At 54.7% G+C, this 13,723-nt stretch overlaps 1 protein-coding gene across 2 annotated transcripts in view; it reads right to left on the minus strand.

Annotated features, from left to right (window-relative positions):
* Positions 1–13,723, minus strand: part of LOC125448692 (TSC22 domain family protein 4-like) — a 66,945-nt gene that overhangs the window by 41,309 nt on the left and 11,913 nt on the right. Inside the window, exons 2-3 of one of the 2 annotated variants that reach the window (XM_059643867.1) lie at positions 11,438–12,726; positions 9,161–9,294 (exon numbers count right to left, since the gene is read on the minus strand). In XM_059643867.1, the coding sequence (XP_059499850.1) occupies positions 9,161–9,294; positions 11,438–12,331 (1,028 nt within the window). In that variant the 5' untranslated portion in view covers positions 12,332–12,726. Of the gene's footprint in view, positions 1–9,160; positions 9,343–11,437; positions 12,727–13,723 lie in introns of both variants that reach the window. The other variant, XM_059643866.1, reaches the window with a different exon arrangement.

Consider the following 13,723-nt stretch of genomic DNA (forward strand, 5'->3'; position numbering starts at 1 on the left):
AACTCTTTCCCCAGAGGGTGAGGGAGGCAGGAGTCAGTGAGTATCTTTAAAACGGAGGTAGATAGATTCTTCACCAACAAGGAAGCTGAAGGACATTAGCATTAAACATGCAAGAGAGGAAGCTAAACCACAATCAGGTCAGCCATATCTTAGTGAATGGGAGAGCAGGCTCGAGGGGCCCAATGGCCTATTCATAGTCTTACTACTTACATCTAAGGATACAAATTAACAGGTAATGGCCATTCAGCCCGTCAAACCTGTTCATCATTTCCAACAGCCTCTGATAATGTTTCACCAAATTACAGTCACAGCCATAGTGCCATACCACATGGAAACAGATCTAGTCCAACCCGTCCACCCCAATTATAATGCCAAACTAAACAAGTGCCACCTGCCTGCACTTTGACCATTTCCCTCCAAACCTTTCCCAATCACGTTCTTATCTAAATGGCTTTTAAATGATGTAACTGTACCGCCGTTTACCACTTCCTTGAGAAGTCCATTCCACACATGAATCACAGAGAGAAAAAGTCGCCCCTCAGTCTTTTTTAAATCTTTTTCCTCTTACCTTAATGTGCCCCCTGGTCTTGAAATCCCCCACCCTAGGGAAAAGACACCTGCTATTCACCTTGTCTAACCCCCTCATGACTTCTACAAACTTGTACAAAGTCACCCCTTAACCTCCAATGCTCCAGTGAAGAAAGTCCCAGCCTCTCCTTATAACTCAAACCATCCACTCCCAGGACATCCTGGTAAATCTCTTCTGCAGCCTCTCCAGCTCAATAACATCCTTCTTATAACAGGGAGACCAGAACTGGACACAGTACACTACAAGAGGTCTCTCCACCATCCTGTACAATCTCAACATGACATCCCAACTCTTGTACTCAAAGGTCTGAGCAATGACGGCAAGCGTGCTAAAAACCATCTTAACCAGCCTGTCTACCTGCGACATAAATTTCAGAGAACTGAATGTCAAGAAACCATATTTGTAGCCTTAAAAAAGACTCAAAGGCTACTCTTGCTTCATGTCTTCAGGAAGAGAGTTCTAAAGACTCTTAACCAGAGAACAAATTTCTCCTTCTCGGTCAATGGAAGGTCCCTTTGTTTAAAACAGTGAGCAAACGTTAGTCCTAGACTCTCTGACAAATGGGAACATCCTTTGCACACCCACCCAGTAAAGACAATTCAGATCTTTTACACTGAAATGAAATCATCCCTGACTCCCTGACACCTCTAGTGGGTACAAGCCAATAGTCTGCCCAGCATTTCTTCAGAAAGCAACACGCCCTTTCAAGGAACTGGGACTGATAAATAAAACTTGACACCGAGACAAAAGGAGATAATAGGTCAGGTGACGAGGAGCTTGGTCCTAGAGCGGTTTAAAGCAGCTTCTAAAAGGAGGAAATGGAGGGAAGTAGAGGGACAGCAGGTCTGGGAGAGGCAGGGAAGAAAGAAACTGGGGTTGGGGACAGTCGGAGTTGGGGTGATTGAGGGAGGGACTTTCAGAGCTTGTGGCTCAGAGAGCTGAAGTCACGGCTGCCAATGGTGGAGTGATTAAAATTGCAAGCGCTTAGAAACCAGAACAAAGGGAGTGTGAACATCTTGGATGATTGTGAGGTTCAAGGAAATTAGAGAGACTGAGTGGTTTCTAATGGATGGACCTGAATGAGAAGGTGAGAATGTAAGCATCACTATGAGGCTGTAGCTGAGGTCAGCGAGCACCGTGGGGCAGTGGGCACAGTGAGCAGAGTGCCAGGACAGCATGTTAAGGTGCTCCTTACAAACAGTTAGCGGTGTGTGATGTGGGAATTCCAGGAGCCTGTCCCTGGATATTAAAGGCAGGGCCATCAGTGGCCTGACAAAGGTAGTTGGGGATGTGTAGGGGGCCAGAGCGGCAATGCTACACTCAAGGACGCATGGTTACCTTCTGGCTAACAGGCACCAACAAGGGGGTGTTTATTGATTGGTTAACCAATTTCACCAGCTGGCGAGACCGACTCTCCTCAGGTGAGCATGACAATATGCCCCTAATTGGGCTGCAGCCTGCTGGAGCAGAGGTTCATGGCTACGGCAGCTCAGAGGCTCATTCACAATGAAGTAACAGCTTAAATGGAGGCAGCGTTTTATGCATGGAGATGGGCAGCTCAAGACCAGTTAGTTTCCTACGTACCCAGGGCCTGCAATTCACTAGTCCCTCGTCAGCTTTCGTGTTGGTGAAGAGTGGCACAGTGACAAATGCTGGTGGTACAAGTGAGGGTGGGTTGGAGGTGGTTTGGGGAGGTTTCAGCAAGGTGTACAAGATGATGGTGAGTTCAGACAAGGCAGATAGGAAAAGCTGCTCCCAAATATGGTACAAAGAGGTGAGGACATGGGTTGAAGACCTTGATCAAAAAATACCGCTGAAGAGGAACAACGGGCAGAACATTTAAACCTTGCGGAAACAATTAATCGTTTCAGGGAAGGAAATCAGACTGGCACTTGAGGGAAATAAATCTGTAGGGTTCTAGGGATGGAGTGGGGGGAAACGGGACTGACTGGATTCCTCCACAGAAGGGCTAGCATGGACTCAAAGGGCCAGACAGCCCCCAGTGCTGCACCAGAATTACTACACGGGCTTTTCCTTTGCTTAACAATTCCTCCTCACAATCCAACACATACGCTGTGATACTGTCCTACTGCTAAGGTTAGAGAAGAAAGCAGAGTGACCCAAAGCTTACTGGTGAAACCCTTATTGACAGCTTCTTTGTACGAGCCAAAACCAGGGCAGGGGCTGAAACACAACCCAATAACGGTTCCTGACTGTCAAGGTGCTGTCATGGAAGGTCCCAGGGAGGTCCAGGCTGGACCTTGCTGGGTTCTGACAAACCGACTGTTTCTCATCAGCTCAGCCAGTCTGGTGAGGGGGTAAGCCCAGACTCCAGAGCAACCAGACAAGCAGAACAACGCAAACCATCGGACAGTTAAACCCTGCTGGTAACTCTGTTAGAATGCACAGGCTCCTGGCAGAACCAGAGAGCCCGCACCCACCCCCCAACCCTCGCTATCTGCCAATACACCCCCCCACCTCACAGTTTTCCCAACCCACAGCTCCCCCTCAATCCTGGCCCCACCTCCCGAGAGGAAAGATGACAAACGGCCTGAACTGTGTCAAAAATTCACCGGACCACACTACTCCTGACCTCTGCGCCAGCCTCCAGCCCCGTGGCCCCGCAAGATCTCTGCGCACCGCCCCCCCGCCCCGCCCAGTTTCTTTTCAAAGGCTTAGGAGTAGATTTCTTTTCTAAATCGCTCCCCCATTGGCTGTGCCCTCAGTTGCCAGGGTTGTGGACTTTGGGTTTCCTCTCTCAGGCCTCCCGTGCCTCTCTGGCCTCCTTGAATCCCACCCTTTCCTCCCAAGCAACCAACCCTAACCCACCCCCCGAATCACTGTCTAGGCGGCGCTGCGTAAATTCAAGCTGTTGTTGGATAATGACAGCTCCCAGAGTCCTGCAGGGCCACAGGCCTTGTGTCAACCAACACTACGTGATGTCTGTGCAAAGCCAAGCACAAAGCAAGCTGCTTGCTCACGAACTGTCCCATTATCTTGTATACATACAGTAAAGAATGGAGAGCCTGCCCTTGTGCAGAAACCAGACACAGCAAGATAGCACCAGCTTGACAGAACCACAGGCTGCTCCAGAGTTATCATCCGGTGCCAGATTTACCATCACTGCAGCACTCCTCCCTGCCCCTTGAACACTGTACAAAGGCAGTAGCCTTGGCTCATTGCTCACTCTTGTGTGCTGAACTCAAAGGTCACTGGTTCAGTTCCCGCTCTGGAAACCAAGCCAAAAACCCTGCTGCTGATTGGGGTGGGCCTTCCCATTCAACCAACTGAAACAGATCACCCTGCCCCGTTCATGTAGTGCCTTGCAGCTCGTGGAACCTTGAATCTTGTGTCAACAGCACCATACACTACCGACACCCGAATCAGAATTAGCACTGCCATGGCGCCAACAAATTAACTCCCACCACACTGCACTATACAGGCAAGACCCCCGCAGACCCCACCCGCAACATGCCCAGCCCCACTCTTCCATGCACCCCCACCCGCAACATACCCGGCCCCACTCTTCCCCACACCCCCACCCGCAACATGCCCAGCCCCACTCTTCCCCACACCCCCACCCACAACATGCCCGGCCCCACTCTTCCCCGCACCCCCCCCCACACCCGCAACATGCCCGGCTCCACTCTTCCCCGCACCCCCCTCAACCCCCGCAACATACCCGGCCCCACTCTTCCCTACACACCCACCAACATACCCAGCCCCACTCTTCCGTACATACCCGGCCCCACTCTTCCCTACACACCCACCAACATACCCAGCCCCACTCTTCCCTACATACCCAGCCCCACTCTTCCCTACATACCCAGCCCCACTCTTCCCTACATACCCAGCCCCACTCTTCCCTACATACCCAGCCCCACTCTTCCCTACATACCCAGCCCCACTCTTCCCTACACACCCACCAACATACCCAGCCCCACTCTTCCCTACACACCCACCAACATACCCAGCCCCACTCTTCCCTACACACCCACCAACATACCCAGCCCCACTCTTCCCTACACACCCACCAACATACCCAGCCCCACTCTTCCCTACACACCCACCAACATACCCAGCCCCACTCTTCCCTACACACCCACCAACAACATACCCAGCCCCACTCTTCCCTACACACCCACCAACAACATACCCAGCCCCACTCTTCCCTACACACCCACCAACAACAGACCCAGCCCCACTCTTCCCTATACACCCACCAACAGACCCAGCCCCACTCTTCCCTACACACCCACCAACAACATACCCAGCCCCACTCTTCCCTACATACCCAGCCCCACTCTTCCCTACACACCCACCAACAACATACCCAGCCCCACTCTTCCCTACACACCCACCAACAACATACCCAGCCCCACTCTTCCCTACATACCCAGCGCCACTCTTCCCTACATACCCAGCGCCACTCTTCCCTACATACCCACCAACATACCCAGCCCCACTCTTCCCTACACACCCACCAACAACATACCCAGCCGCACTCTTCCCTACATACCCACCAACAACATACCCAGCCCCACTCTTCCCTACACACCCACCAACATACCCAGCCCCACTCTTCCCTACACACCCACCAACAACATACCCAGCCCCACTCTTCCCTACACACCCACCAACAACGGACCCAGCCCCACTCTTCCCTACACACCCACCAACATACCCAGCCCCTCTCTTCCCTACACACCCACCAACAACATACCCAGCCCCTCTCTTCCCTACACACCCACCAACATACCCAGCCCCTCTCTTCCCTACACACCCACCAACAACATACCCAGCCCCTCTCTTCCCTACACACCCACCAACAACATACCCAGCCCCTCTCTTCCCTACACACCCACCAACGGACCCAGCCCCACTCTTCCCTACACACCCACCAACAACATACCCAGCCCCTCTCTTCCCTACACACCCACCAACATACCCAGCCCCTCTCTTCCCTACACACCCACCAACATACCCAGCCCCTCTCTTCCCTACACACCCACCAACAAAATGCCCAGCCCCACTCTTCCCTACATACCCAGCCCCACTCTTCCCTACATACCCAGCCCCACTCTTCCCTACACACCCACCAACAACATACCCAGCCCCACTCTTCCCTACACACCCACCAACATACCCAGCCCCACTCTTCCCTACACACCCACCAACAACATACCCAGCCCCACTCTTCCCTACACACCCACCAACAACATACCCAGCCCCACTCTTCCCTACACACCCACCAACAACATACCCAGCCCCACTCTTCCCTACATACCCACCAACAACAGACCCAGCCCCACTCTTCCCTACACACCCACCAACATACCCAGCCCCTCTCTTCCCTACACACCCACCAACAACATACCCAGCCCCACTCTTCCCTACACACCCACCAACAACATACCAAGCCCCACTCTTCCCTACATACCCACCAACAACGGACCCAGCCCCACTCTTCCCTACACACCCACCAACATACCCAGCCCCTCTCTTCCCTACACACCCACCAACAACATACCCAGCCCCACTCTTCCCTACATACCCACCAACAACAGACCCAGCCCCACTCTTCCCTACACACCCACCAACATACCCAGCCCCTCTCTTCCCTACACACCCACCAACATACCCAGCCCCTCTCTTCCCTACACACCCACCAACAACATACCCAGACCCACTCTTCCCTACACACCCACCAACATACCCTGCCCCTCTCTTCCCTACACACCCACCAACAACATACCCAGCCCCACTCTTCCCTACACACCCACCAACAACAGACCCAGCCCCACTCTTCCCTACACACCAACATACCCAGCCCCTCTCTTCCCTACACACCCACCAACAACATACCCAGCCCCTCTCTTCCCTACACACCCACCAACAACATACCCAGCCCCTCTCTTCCCTACACACCCACCAACATACCCAGCCCCTCTCTTCCCTACACACCCACCAACATACCCAGCCCCTCTCTTCCCTACACACCCACCAACGGACCCAGCCCCACTCTTCCCTACACACCCACCAACGGACCCAGCCCCTCTCTTCCCTACACACCCACCAACGGACCCAGCCCCACTCTTCCCTACACACCCACCAACGGACCCAGCCCCACTCTTCCCTACACACCCACCAACAACATACCCAGCCCCTCTCTTCCCTACACACCCACCAACAACATACCCAGCCCCTCTCTTCCCTACACACCCACCAACAACATACCCAGCCCCTCTCTTCCCTACACACCCACCAACATACCCAGCCCCTCTCTTCCCTACACACCCACCAACATACCCAGCACCTCTCTTCCCTACACACCCACCAACATGCCCAGCCCCACTCTTCCCTACATACCCAGCCCCACTCTTCCCTACATACCCAGACCCACTCTTCCCTACATACCCAGACCCACTCTTCCCTACATACCCAGACCCACTCTTCCCTACATACCCAGCCCCACTCTTCCCTACATACCCAGCCCCACTCTTCCCTACATACCCAGCCCCACTCTTCCCTACATACCCAGCCCCACTCTTCCCTACACACCCACCAACAACATACCCAGCCCCACTCTTCCCTACACACCCACCAACATACCCAGCCCCACTCTTCCCTACACACCCACCAACAACATACCCAGCCTCACTCTTCCCTACACACCCACCAACAACATACCCAGCCCCTCTCTTCCCTACACACCCACCAACAACATACCCAGCCCCACTCTTCCCTACACACCCACCAACATACCCAGCCCCACTCGTCCCTACACACCCACCAACATACCCAGCCCCACTCTTCCCTACACACCCACCAACAACGGACCCAGCCCCACTCTTCCCTACACACCCACCAACAACATACCCAGCCCCTCTCTTCCCTACACACCCACCAACAACATACCCAGCCCCACTCTTCCCTACACACCCACCAACAACATACCCAGCCCCACTCTTCCCTACATACCCACCAACAACGGACCCAGCCCCACTCTTCCCTACACACCCACCAACATACCCAGCCCCTCTCTTCCCTACACACCCACCAACAACATACCCAGCCCCTCTCTTCCCTACACACCCACCAACAACATACCCAGCCCCTCTCTTCCCTACACACCCACCAACAACATACCCAGCCCCTCTCTTCCCTACACACCCACCAACATACCCAGCCCCTCTCTTCCCTACACACCCACCAACAACATACCCAGCCCCTCTCTTCCCTACACACCCACCAACATACCCAGCCCCTCTCTTCCCTACACACCCACCAACATACCCAGCACCTCTCTTCCCTACACACCCACCAACATGCCCAGCCCCACTCTTCCCTACATACCCAGCCCCACTCTTCCCTACATACCCAGCCCCACTCTTCCCTACACACCCACCAACATACCCAGCCCCACTCTTCCCTACACACCCACCAACATACCCAGCCCCACTCTTCCCTACACACCCACCAACAACATACCCAGCCCCACTCTTCCCTACACACCCACCAACAACATACCCAGCCCCACTCTTCCCTACACACCCACCAACAACATACCCAGCCCCACTCTTCCCTACATACCCACCAACAACATACCCAGCCCCACTCTTCCCTACACACCCACCAACATACCCAGCCCCACTCTTCCCTACATACCCACCAACAACGGACCCAGCCCCACTCTTCCCTACACACCCACCAACATACCCAGCCCCTCTCTTCCCTACACACCCACCAACAACATACCCAGCCCCACTCTTCCCTACATACCCACCAACAACAGACCCAGGCCCACTCTTCCCTACACACCCACCAACATACCCAGCCCCTCTCTTCCCTACACGCCCACCAACAACATACCCAGCCCCTCTCTTCCCTACACACCCACCAACAACATACCCAGCCCCACTCTTCCCTACACACCCACCAACATACCCAGCCCCTCTCTTCCCTACACACCCACCAACAACATACCCAGCCCCACTCTTCCCTACACACCCACCAACAACAGACCCAGCCCCACTCTTCCCTACACACCCACCAACATAACCAGCCCCACTCTTCCCTACACACCCACCAACAACATACCCAGCCCCACTCTTCCCTACACACCCACCAACAACATACCCAGCCCCACTCTTCCCTACACACCCACCAACAACAGACCCAGCCCCACTCTTCCCTACACACCCACCAACATACCCAGCCCCACTCTTCCCTACACACCCACCAACATACCCAGCCCCACTCTTCCCTACACACCCACCAACAACATACCCAGCCCCACTCTTCCCTACACACCCACCAACATACCCAGCCCCACTCTTCCCTACACACCCACTCACAACATGCCAAGTGCCACTCCCCTACTTGTACAGCTGAACCCAACCCTCTCAGGGGGAATGCTGTTCCACAAGATTAGTTGGAGCTGCCCTCTCAGCTTTCCAGATGATGAATGTACCACAACAGCAGCCAACCAAGGGGCCAATGTGCCTCTCACCCAGCCTGCTGCGCCGCCCCCAAACAAAGCCTCGATTGAAAACAGGGGGTTGGCCATACCTGTCGTCATCGCTGTCTGGGTGCGTTCCAACCGACAGCATGGACTTGGCCAGTGTCTGCATTGGCGAGACGAAGCGGAGAGAGCTGGCGGCACTTGGCTCGGAGGCACGGGTCTTTCTGGAAGGGCTACCATCCTGGACAGACAGGGCCGGCAAGACAGACATGGATCGAGGCTCAGAAAACTGGCAGGAGAGAGAGAGAGGGACAGAGAGGGACAGAGAGGGACAGAGAGGGACAGAGAGGGACAGAGAGGGACAGAGAGGGACAGAGAGGGACAGAGAGGGACAGAGAGGGACAGAGAGGGACAGAGAGGGACAGAGAGGGACAGAGAGGGACAGGAGGGACAGGAGGGACAGGAGGGACAGGAGGGACAGGAGGGACAGGAGGGACAGGAGGGACAGGAGGGACAGGAGGGACAGGAGGGACAGGAGGGACAGGGAGAGAGAGAGAGAGAGAGAGAGAGAGAGAGAGAGAGAGAGAGAGATAGAGAGAGAGAGAGGGAGAGGGAGAGGGAGAGGGAGAGGGAGAGAGAGAAGTCACTTCACAATGACTGCACTGACAGGCTGCTCACAATTACGCATGAAGGCGAGGAAGCGGCGTTGGAAACTCTAGCTGAAGCACTGTGCTCCCTTCCCAGCACTGCACCTTAGGGAAGATGTTCAGATCTTTGGGCGAGGTGCAGAGGAAGGCTACTCGAATAAGACGAGGGACAAGGGACTTCCACGGACATGGAAATGGCTGGGATTGCTCTCCTCAGAGCAGGAGAAAGGACAGGGGCCATCTAGTACAGGCGTTCCAAAACCACAAGGGGTTTCAATGAGAGCAGAAAAAGGGACACTTTACACCAGCGGTAGAGTTAGTAACCAGAGCGAGGCAGATGCAGGGGAGATCGACACCAACGAACTGGAGGATGCAAGAGCCTGTGTTCAGGAAGGCCACATGAAAGGTCACACTGATATGTTTTGAAGGAGGATAGAGGCATGGAATTCGGGCCAGTATTTTTAGAAAGAGTGTCCTGCAGAGGGAAGACAGGGCGGGATAACCCATTCAAAAGAGCTGACACAGGCTGGATGGAGTGAACGGCCTCCTCCGGTGGCTCAGCCTTCTTTAACTTTGGAGGGGATGATGGCACAGGGCAAATTTTCTCAGGGCCTAAGGAGGAGAGAGAAGACAGGGGACGGACCCTCTCAAATGGCCTCAGTACCAGCTCACTGGGGTTTTATTATAACACAGTACGCTGCTTCTTTCTATGGGCCTGGTTTCCCCTATTCCTGACAGGGCACTGAGACCTTATTCAGCACTGCTGCACTGTAACCTTTTTTGGCATGAGACCAGCGTAAATATTTTGAATAGACACAAGGAGAGGCACGAGTGTGTTTTAACAGGCTCCACAGCACTCGTGGGGCTCGCTCGGGAGGGACGCTAGGTCACCTGAAACAGTCCAGTCAAACGCTCCACCAGAGCGGGCAGTCATGTGGTGGGCAAGAGTGGGAGACAGGGGGACACTCCAAGCATTGCCAGTCAGCGACCTTGGCGATTGGAGACCACAAAACAAAGCCAAAGACCAGAACTGAGGGTGGAGATGTACATACTTAAGGAGCCTGACACCATCTGAATAAAGCTCACAACCATAAAGATCTAACCAGTAGCAGCAGTGCGTACCATCTACCAATGGTGCTACAGAGACTTGTCAGTGATCCTCAGACAGCACCTTCCAAACCCACGACCACTTCCATCTTAGAAGGACAAGGCCAGCAGGTACAGGGGAACACTATCCCTGGCAATTTCCCCTCTGAGCCACTCACACCCTGACATGGAAATATATTGGCTGTTCAGTGTCGCAGCGTTAAAAATCCTACAATTCCCTCCGTTAGGCTGTCCCGACAGCGCACAGACTGCAGTGGGCAGCTCACCACCAAATTCTCAAGGGGGCAATTAGGGACAGGGTAATAAACATAGAAGCAGGTTACTGCAGAGGCTGGAACCTCTACTGAAATTGAAAAACGCTGGAAATCTGTGGGTCAGGCAGCATTCACGGAGAGAGAGACTGAGAGAACAAGCAAGCTAATGTATCCAGGACAGATGACTCCTCATCAGCTCGAGACTTGAAACATTGGCTTGTCCTCTCCACAGGCTCTGCCTGACCCGATGTCATTTATGGCACTTTTGGTTTTCACTGCAAGGTGATAAATACGGGGCCCAGCCAGTGACGCCCGCGCCCGGTACAATTTCTAACAGGAACCCGGCTCCCCTGCGGCACCCCCACCTCACACTTGCCTTTCTCAGTCCCCCCTGGTCTCCCGAGGAGGGCTGCTTCACATTCGATGGTGGCTGTTCCGGCGGCGGTGAGGCCGTCTCTGCGGCGCCAGCCTTGGCTCCATGTGGCTGGTTGGCAGGGTGGGGTCTTGCTGCTACATCCCCCTTCTCCTGGGGCGTCACGCTTGCGTTGCCGCTTGTGCTGGGAGCCCCGTGGGGCTGGGGGGGCGAGGGTGAGGAGGAGGAGGGGACGACGACGGGGGCGGCAGTCCCAGGCGGAGAGTCCAGACTCAGGGTCTTGGCTGCCTGCAGGAGCACGTGCAGGGTGTCGGCAGCACGGGCCCTCGGAGCCTCACCCAGGGGGGAGCCCTGGCTCTTGGGGGCATGTGGCCTGGGCCAGAGCTGGCTCACTGCCCTGTGGGCAATCAGGGCGCCGAAATCTGGGTGCGAGTCCAGGGAGTTGACATGGCGGCCACTGTCCAGCACCTTGGCCAGGCCGTGGCTGTCCAGCTCGCGGTCGTACAGGTCCACACAGGTCCAGCGGCCCCGACGGTACGGCTCACCCAGCCCGTGATCCAGCTTCACCACCCGGAAGCGAGAGCTGCAGGGGCTGGGGGCCGGGGGTGGGGGGGACCTGGTCCCAGGGAGCACCCCCGCTGGCCCGGCTTCTTTTGGCACTTCACTGGCCTCTCTGCTAGCAGCTGGCTGCCCTGTCATCGCCGGCTTAGTCCGATCGTCCTTAACCAGCAGCTCAGTCTCGGTGGAGGAGCTAAAGCCTAGCCCTCCATTGATCGTGGCAGGCCTCCCAGCCTCTGCCTCGCCATTCAGTGGCTCCTTCAGCCCTTCCCCGCTGCCACTGTCGTAGTCGGAGGTGACGCTGGTGATCTGGAAGCCACTCTTCTTCTTCCCGATCATTGCCGCGGTGGCTGCACGCGACCGTCAGCTCCTCGCCATCTCCAAACGGCAGAAAGACACACACACACACACACTCTCTCTCTTTGCCCCCAAAGCAAAGGCAAACGGCGCAGGACGGGCAAGGGAGCGAGAGAGAGCGAGAGGAGGTGAGGACACCCTCTACCCTCAGGCGTTACCAAGCGCCAGACTCACTGCTCACTGGCATCCCGTGAGCCGGCGGAATTCCTCCACATCTCTGCTGGAAGATGCAAGCCGATGAGGCCTTTAGCTAGCAACTGGTTGGGACCGAGACACCATGAGAGCAGCTGACAGACTCCAGCGGAAATCTCCCCCAGGCTCGCACCGGTTAAAGCCAGAACTCTCCTCGGGTTTGATTTTTTTAAAACAGAATTGACCTGCAGAGTCACAGAGAGAGAGAAGGGGAGAGAGAGACAGAGAGAGAAGCAGATGAGTTCCTTCAGACCAACACACACAACCTGACCCATTTAAAAGCAAGTACAGAAGTAGGCTATTCCATCATCATGTCTGTACTGCCTCTAATTTGACCTCCCTTCTATTCTTACGCCTCTTCTCCAGCCCAGAGCAGTCTTCCTGCTCCAATCAATGACCAAAACTCCCTTCTGAAACTGCTATCAAATCTGCCTCCCCCAACTTTTCAGGCAACACGCTGTATTTTGTAACCTATGTCCAAAATCTCTCGCTGGCTCCCTTCTGCTTTTCTCAACAATTCAAACCCAAGGAGTGGGAAGAAGGCCACTAATCTAGACATGAGATCTGCTGGTTACCCAACCATCTGCCAGGGGACATACTTGTTCCCACACCGGCAGCACCTTCGAGTCGAGGCTCACAGTTGTGTAACCGCGTCCATGAACAGCAGAGCACCTCACGGTCAATTTACAGTGAAAACAGCAGGGCTGGCAACCGCTTGGGGAGGTGGGGCACAGACACAGGCAGAGGGGGAAAGCAGAGACAAATACACAGTTAAATGTGCTGCTCAGTCTATTAGCAGTGAGAGTACTCTTCCAGACAAGTGTCATATTGAAGCGAGTACATCAAATCGCTTTCATGTTTCCACAGATGCTGATGGACCTGCTGAGCTTTTCCTTCACACACTTTTTGTTTTAATTTCAGGTCGCAAGCCTTGGCATATTGAAGTCATGCGTTGATGCCTGAAATGCGGCAGCCAGGTTTTACACAGTAAGCTCCCCCAAACAGCAACTCGTCTTTTTCCCACAGCCATTACCACTCTCACTTGACTGTCGGTGGGAGCCTGCAGTGCACAAAAGTACAAGCCTCTTTTCCTATTTGACCAGTACACTGAAAGTATATAACCAGCAGTGGTGCACTTTGCAACATGCTAAGGCGCTACATAAATCCAATTCTCTACATAAA

Source organism: Stegostoma tigrinum, unplaced genomic scaffold (genome assembly GCF_030684315.1).
Source record: "Stegostoma tigrinum isolate sSteTig4 unplaced genomic scaffold, sSteTig4.hap1 scaffold_302, whole genome shotgun sequence".
In the NCBI taxonomy this organism is placed as follows: Eukaryota; Metazoa; Chordata; class Chondrichthyes; order Orectolobiformes; family Stegostomatidae; genus Stegostoma; species Stegostoma tigrinum.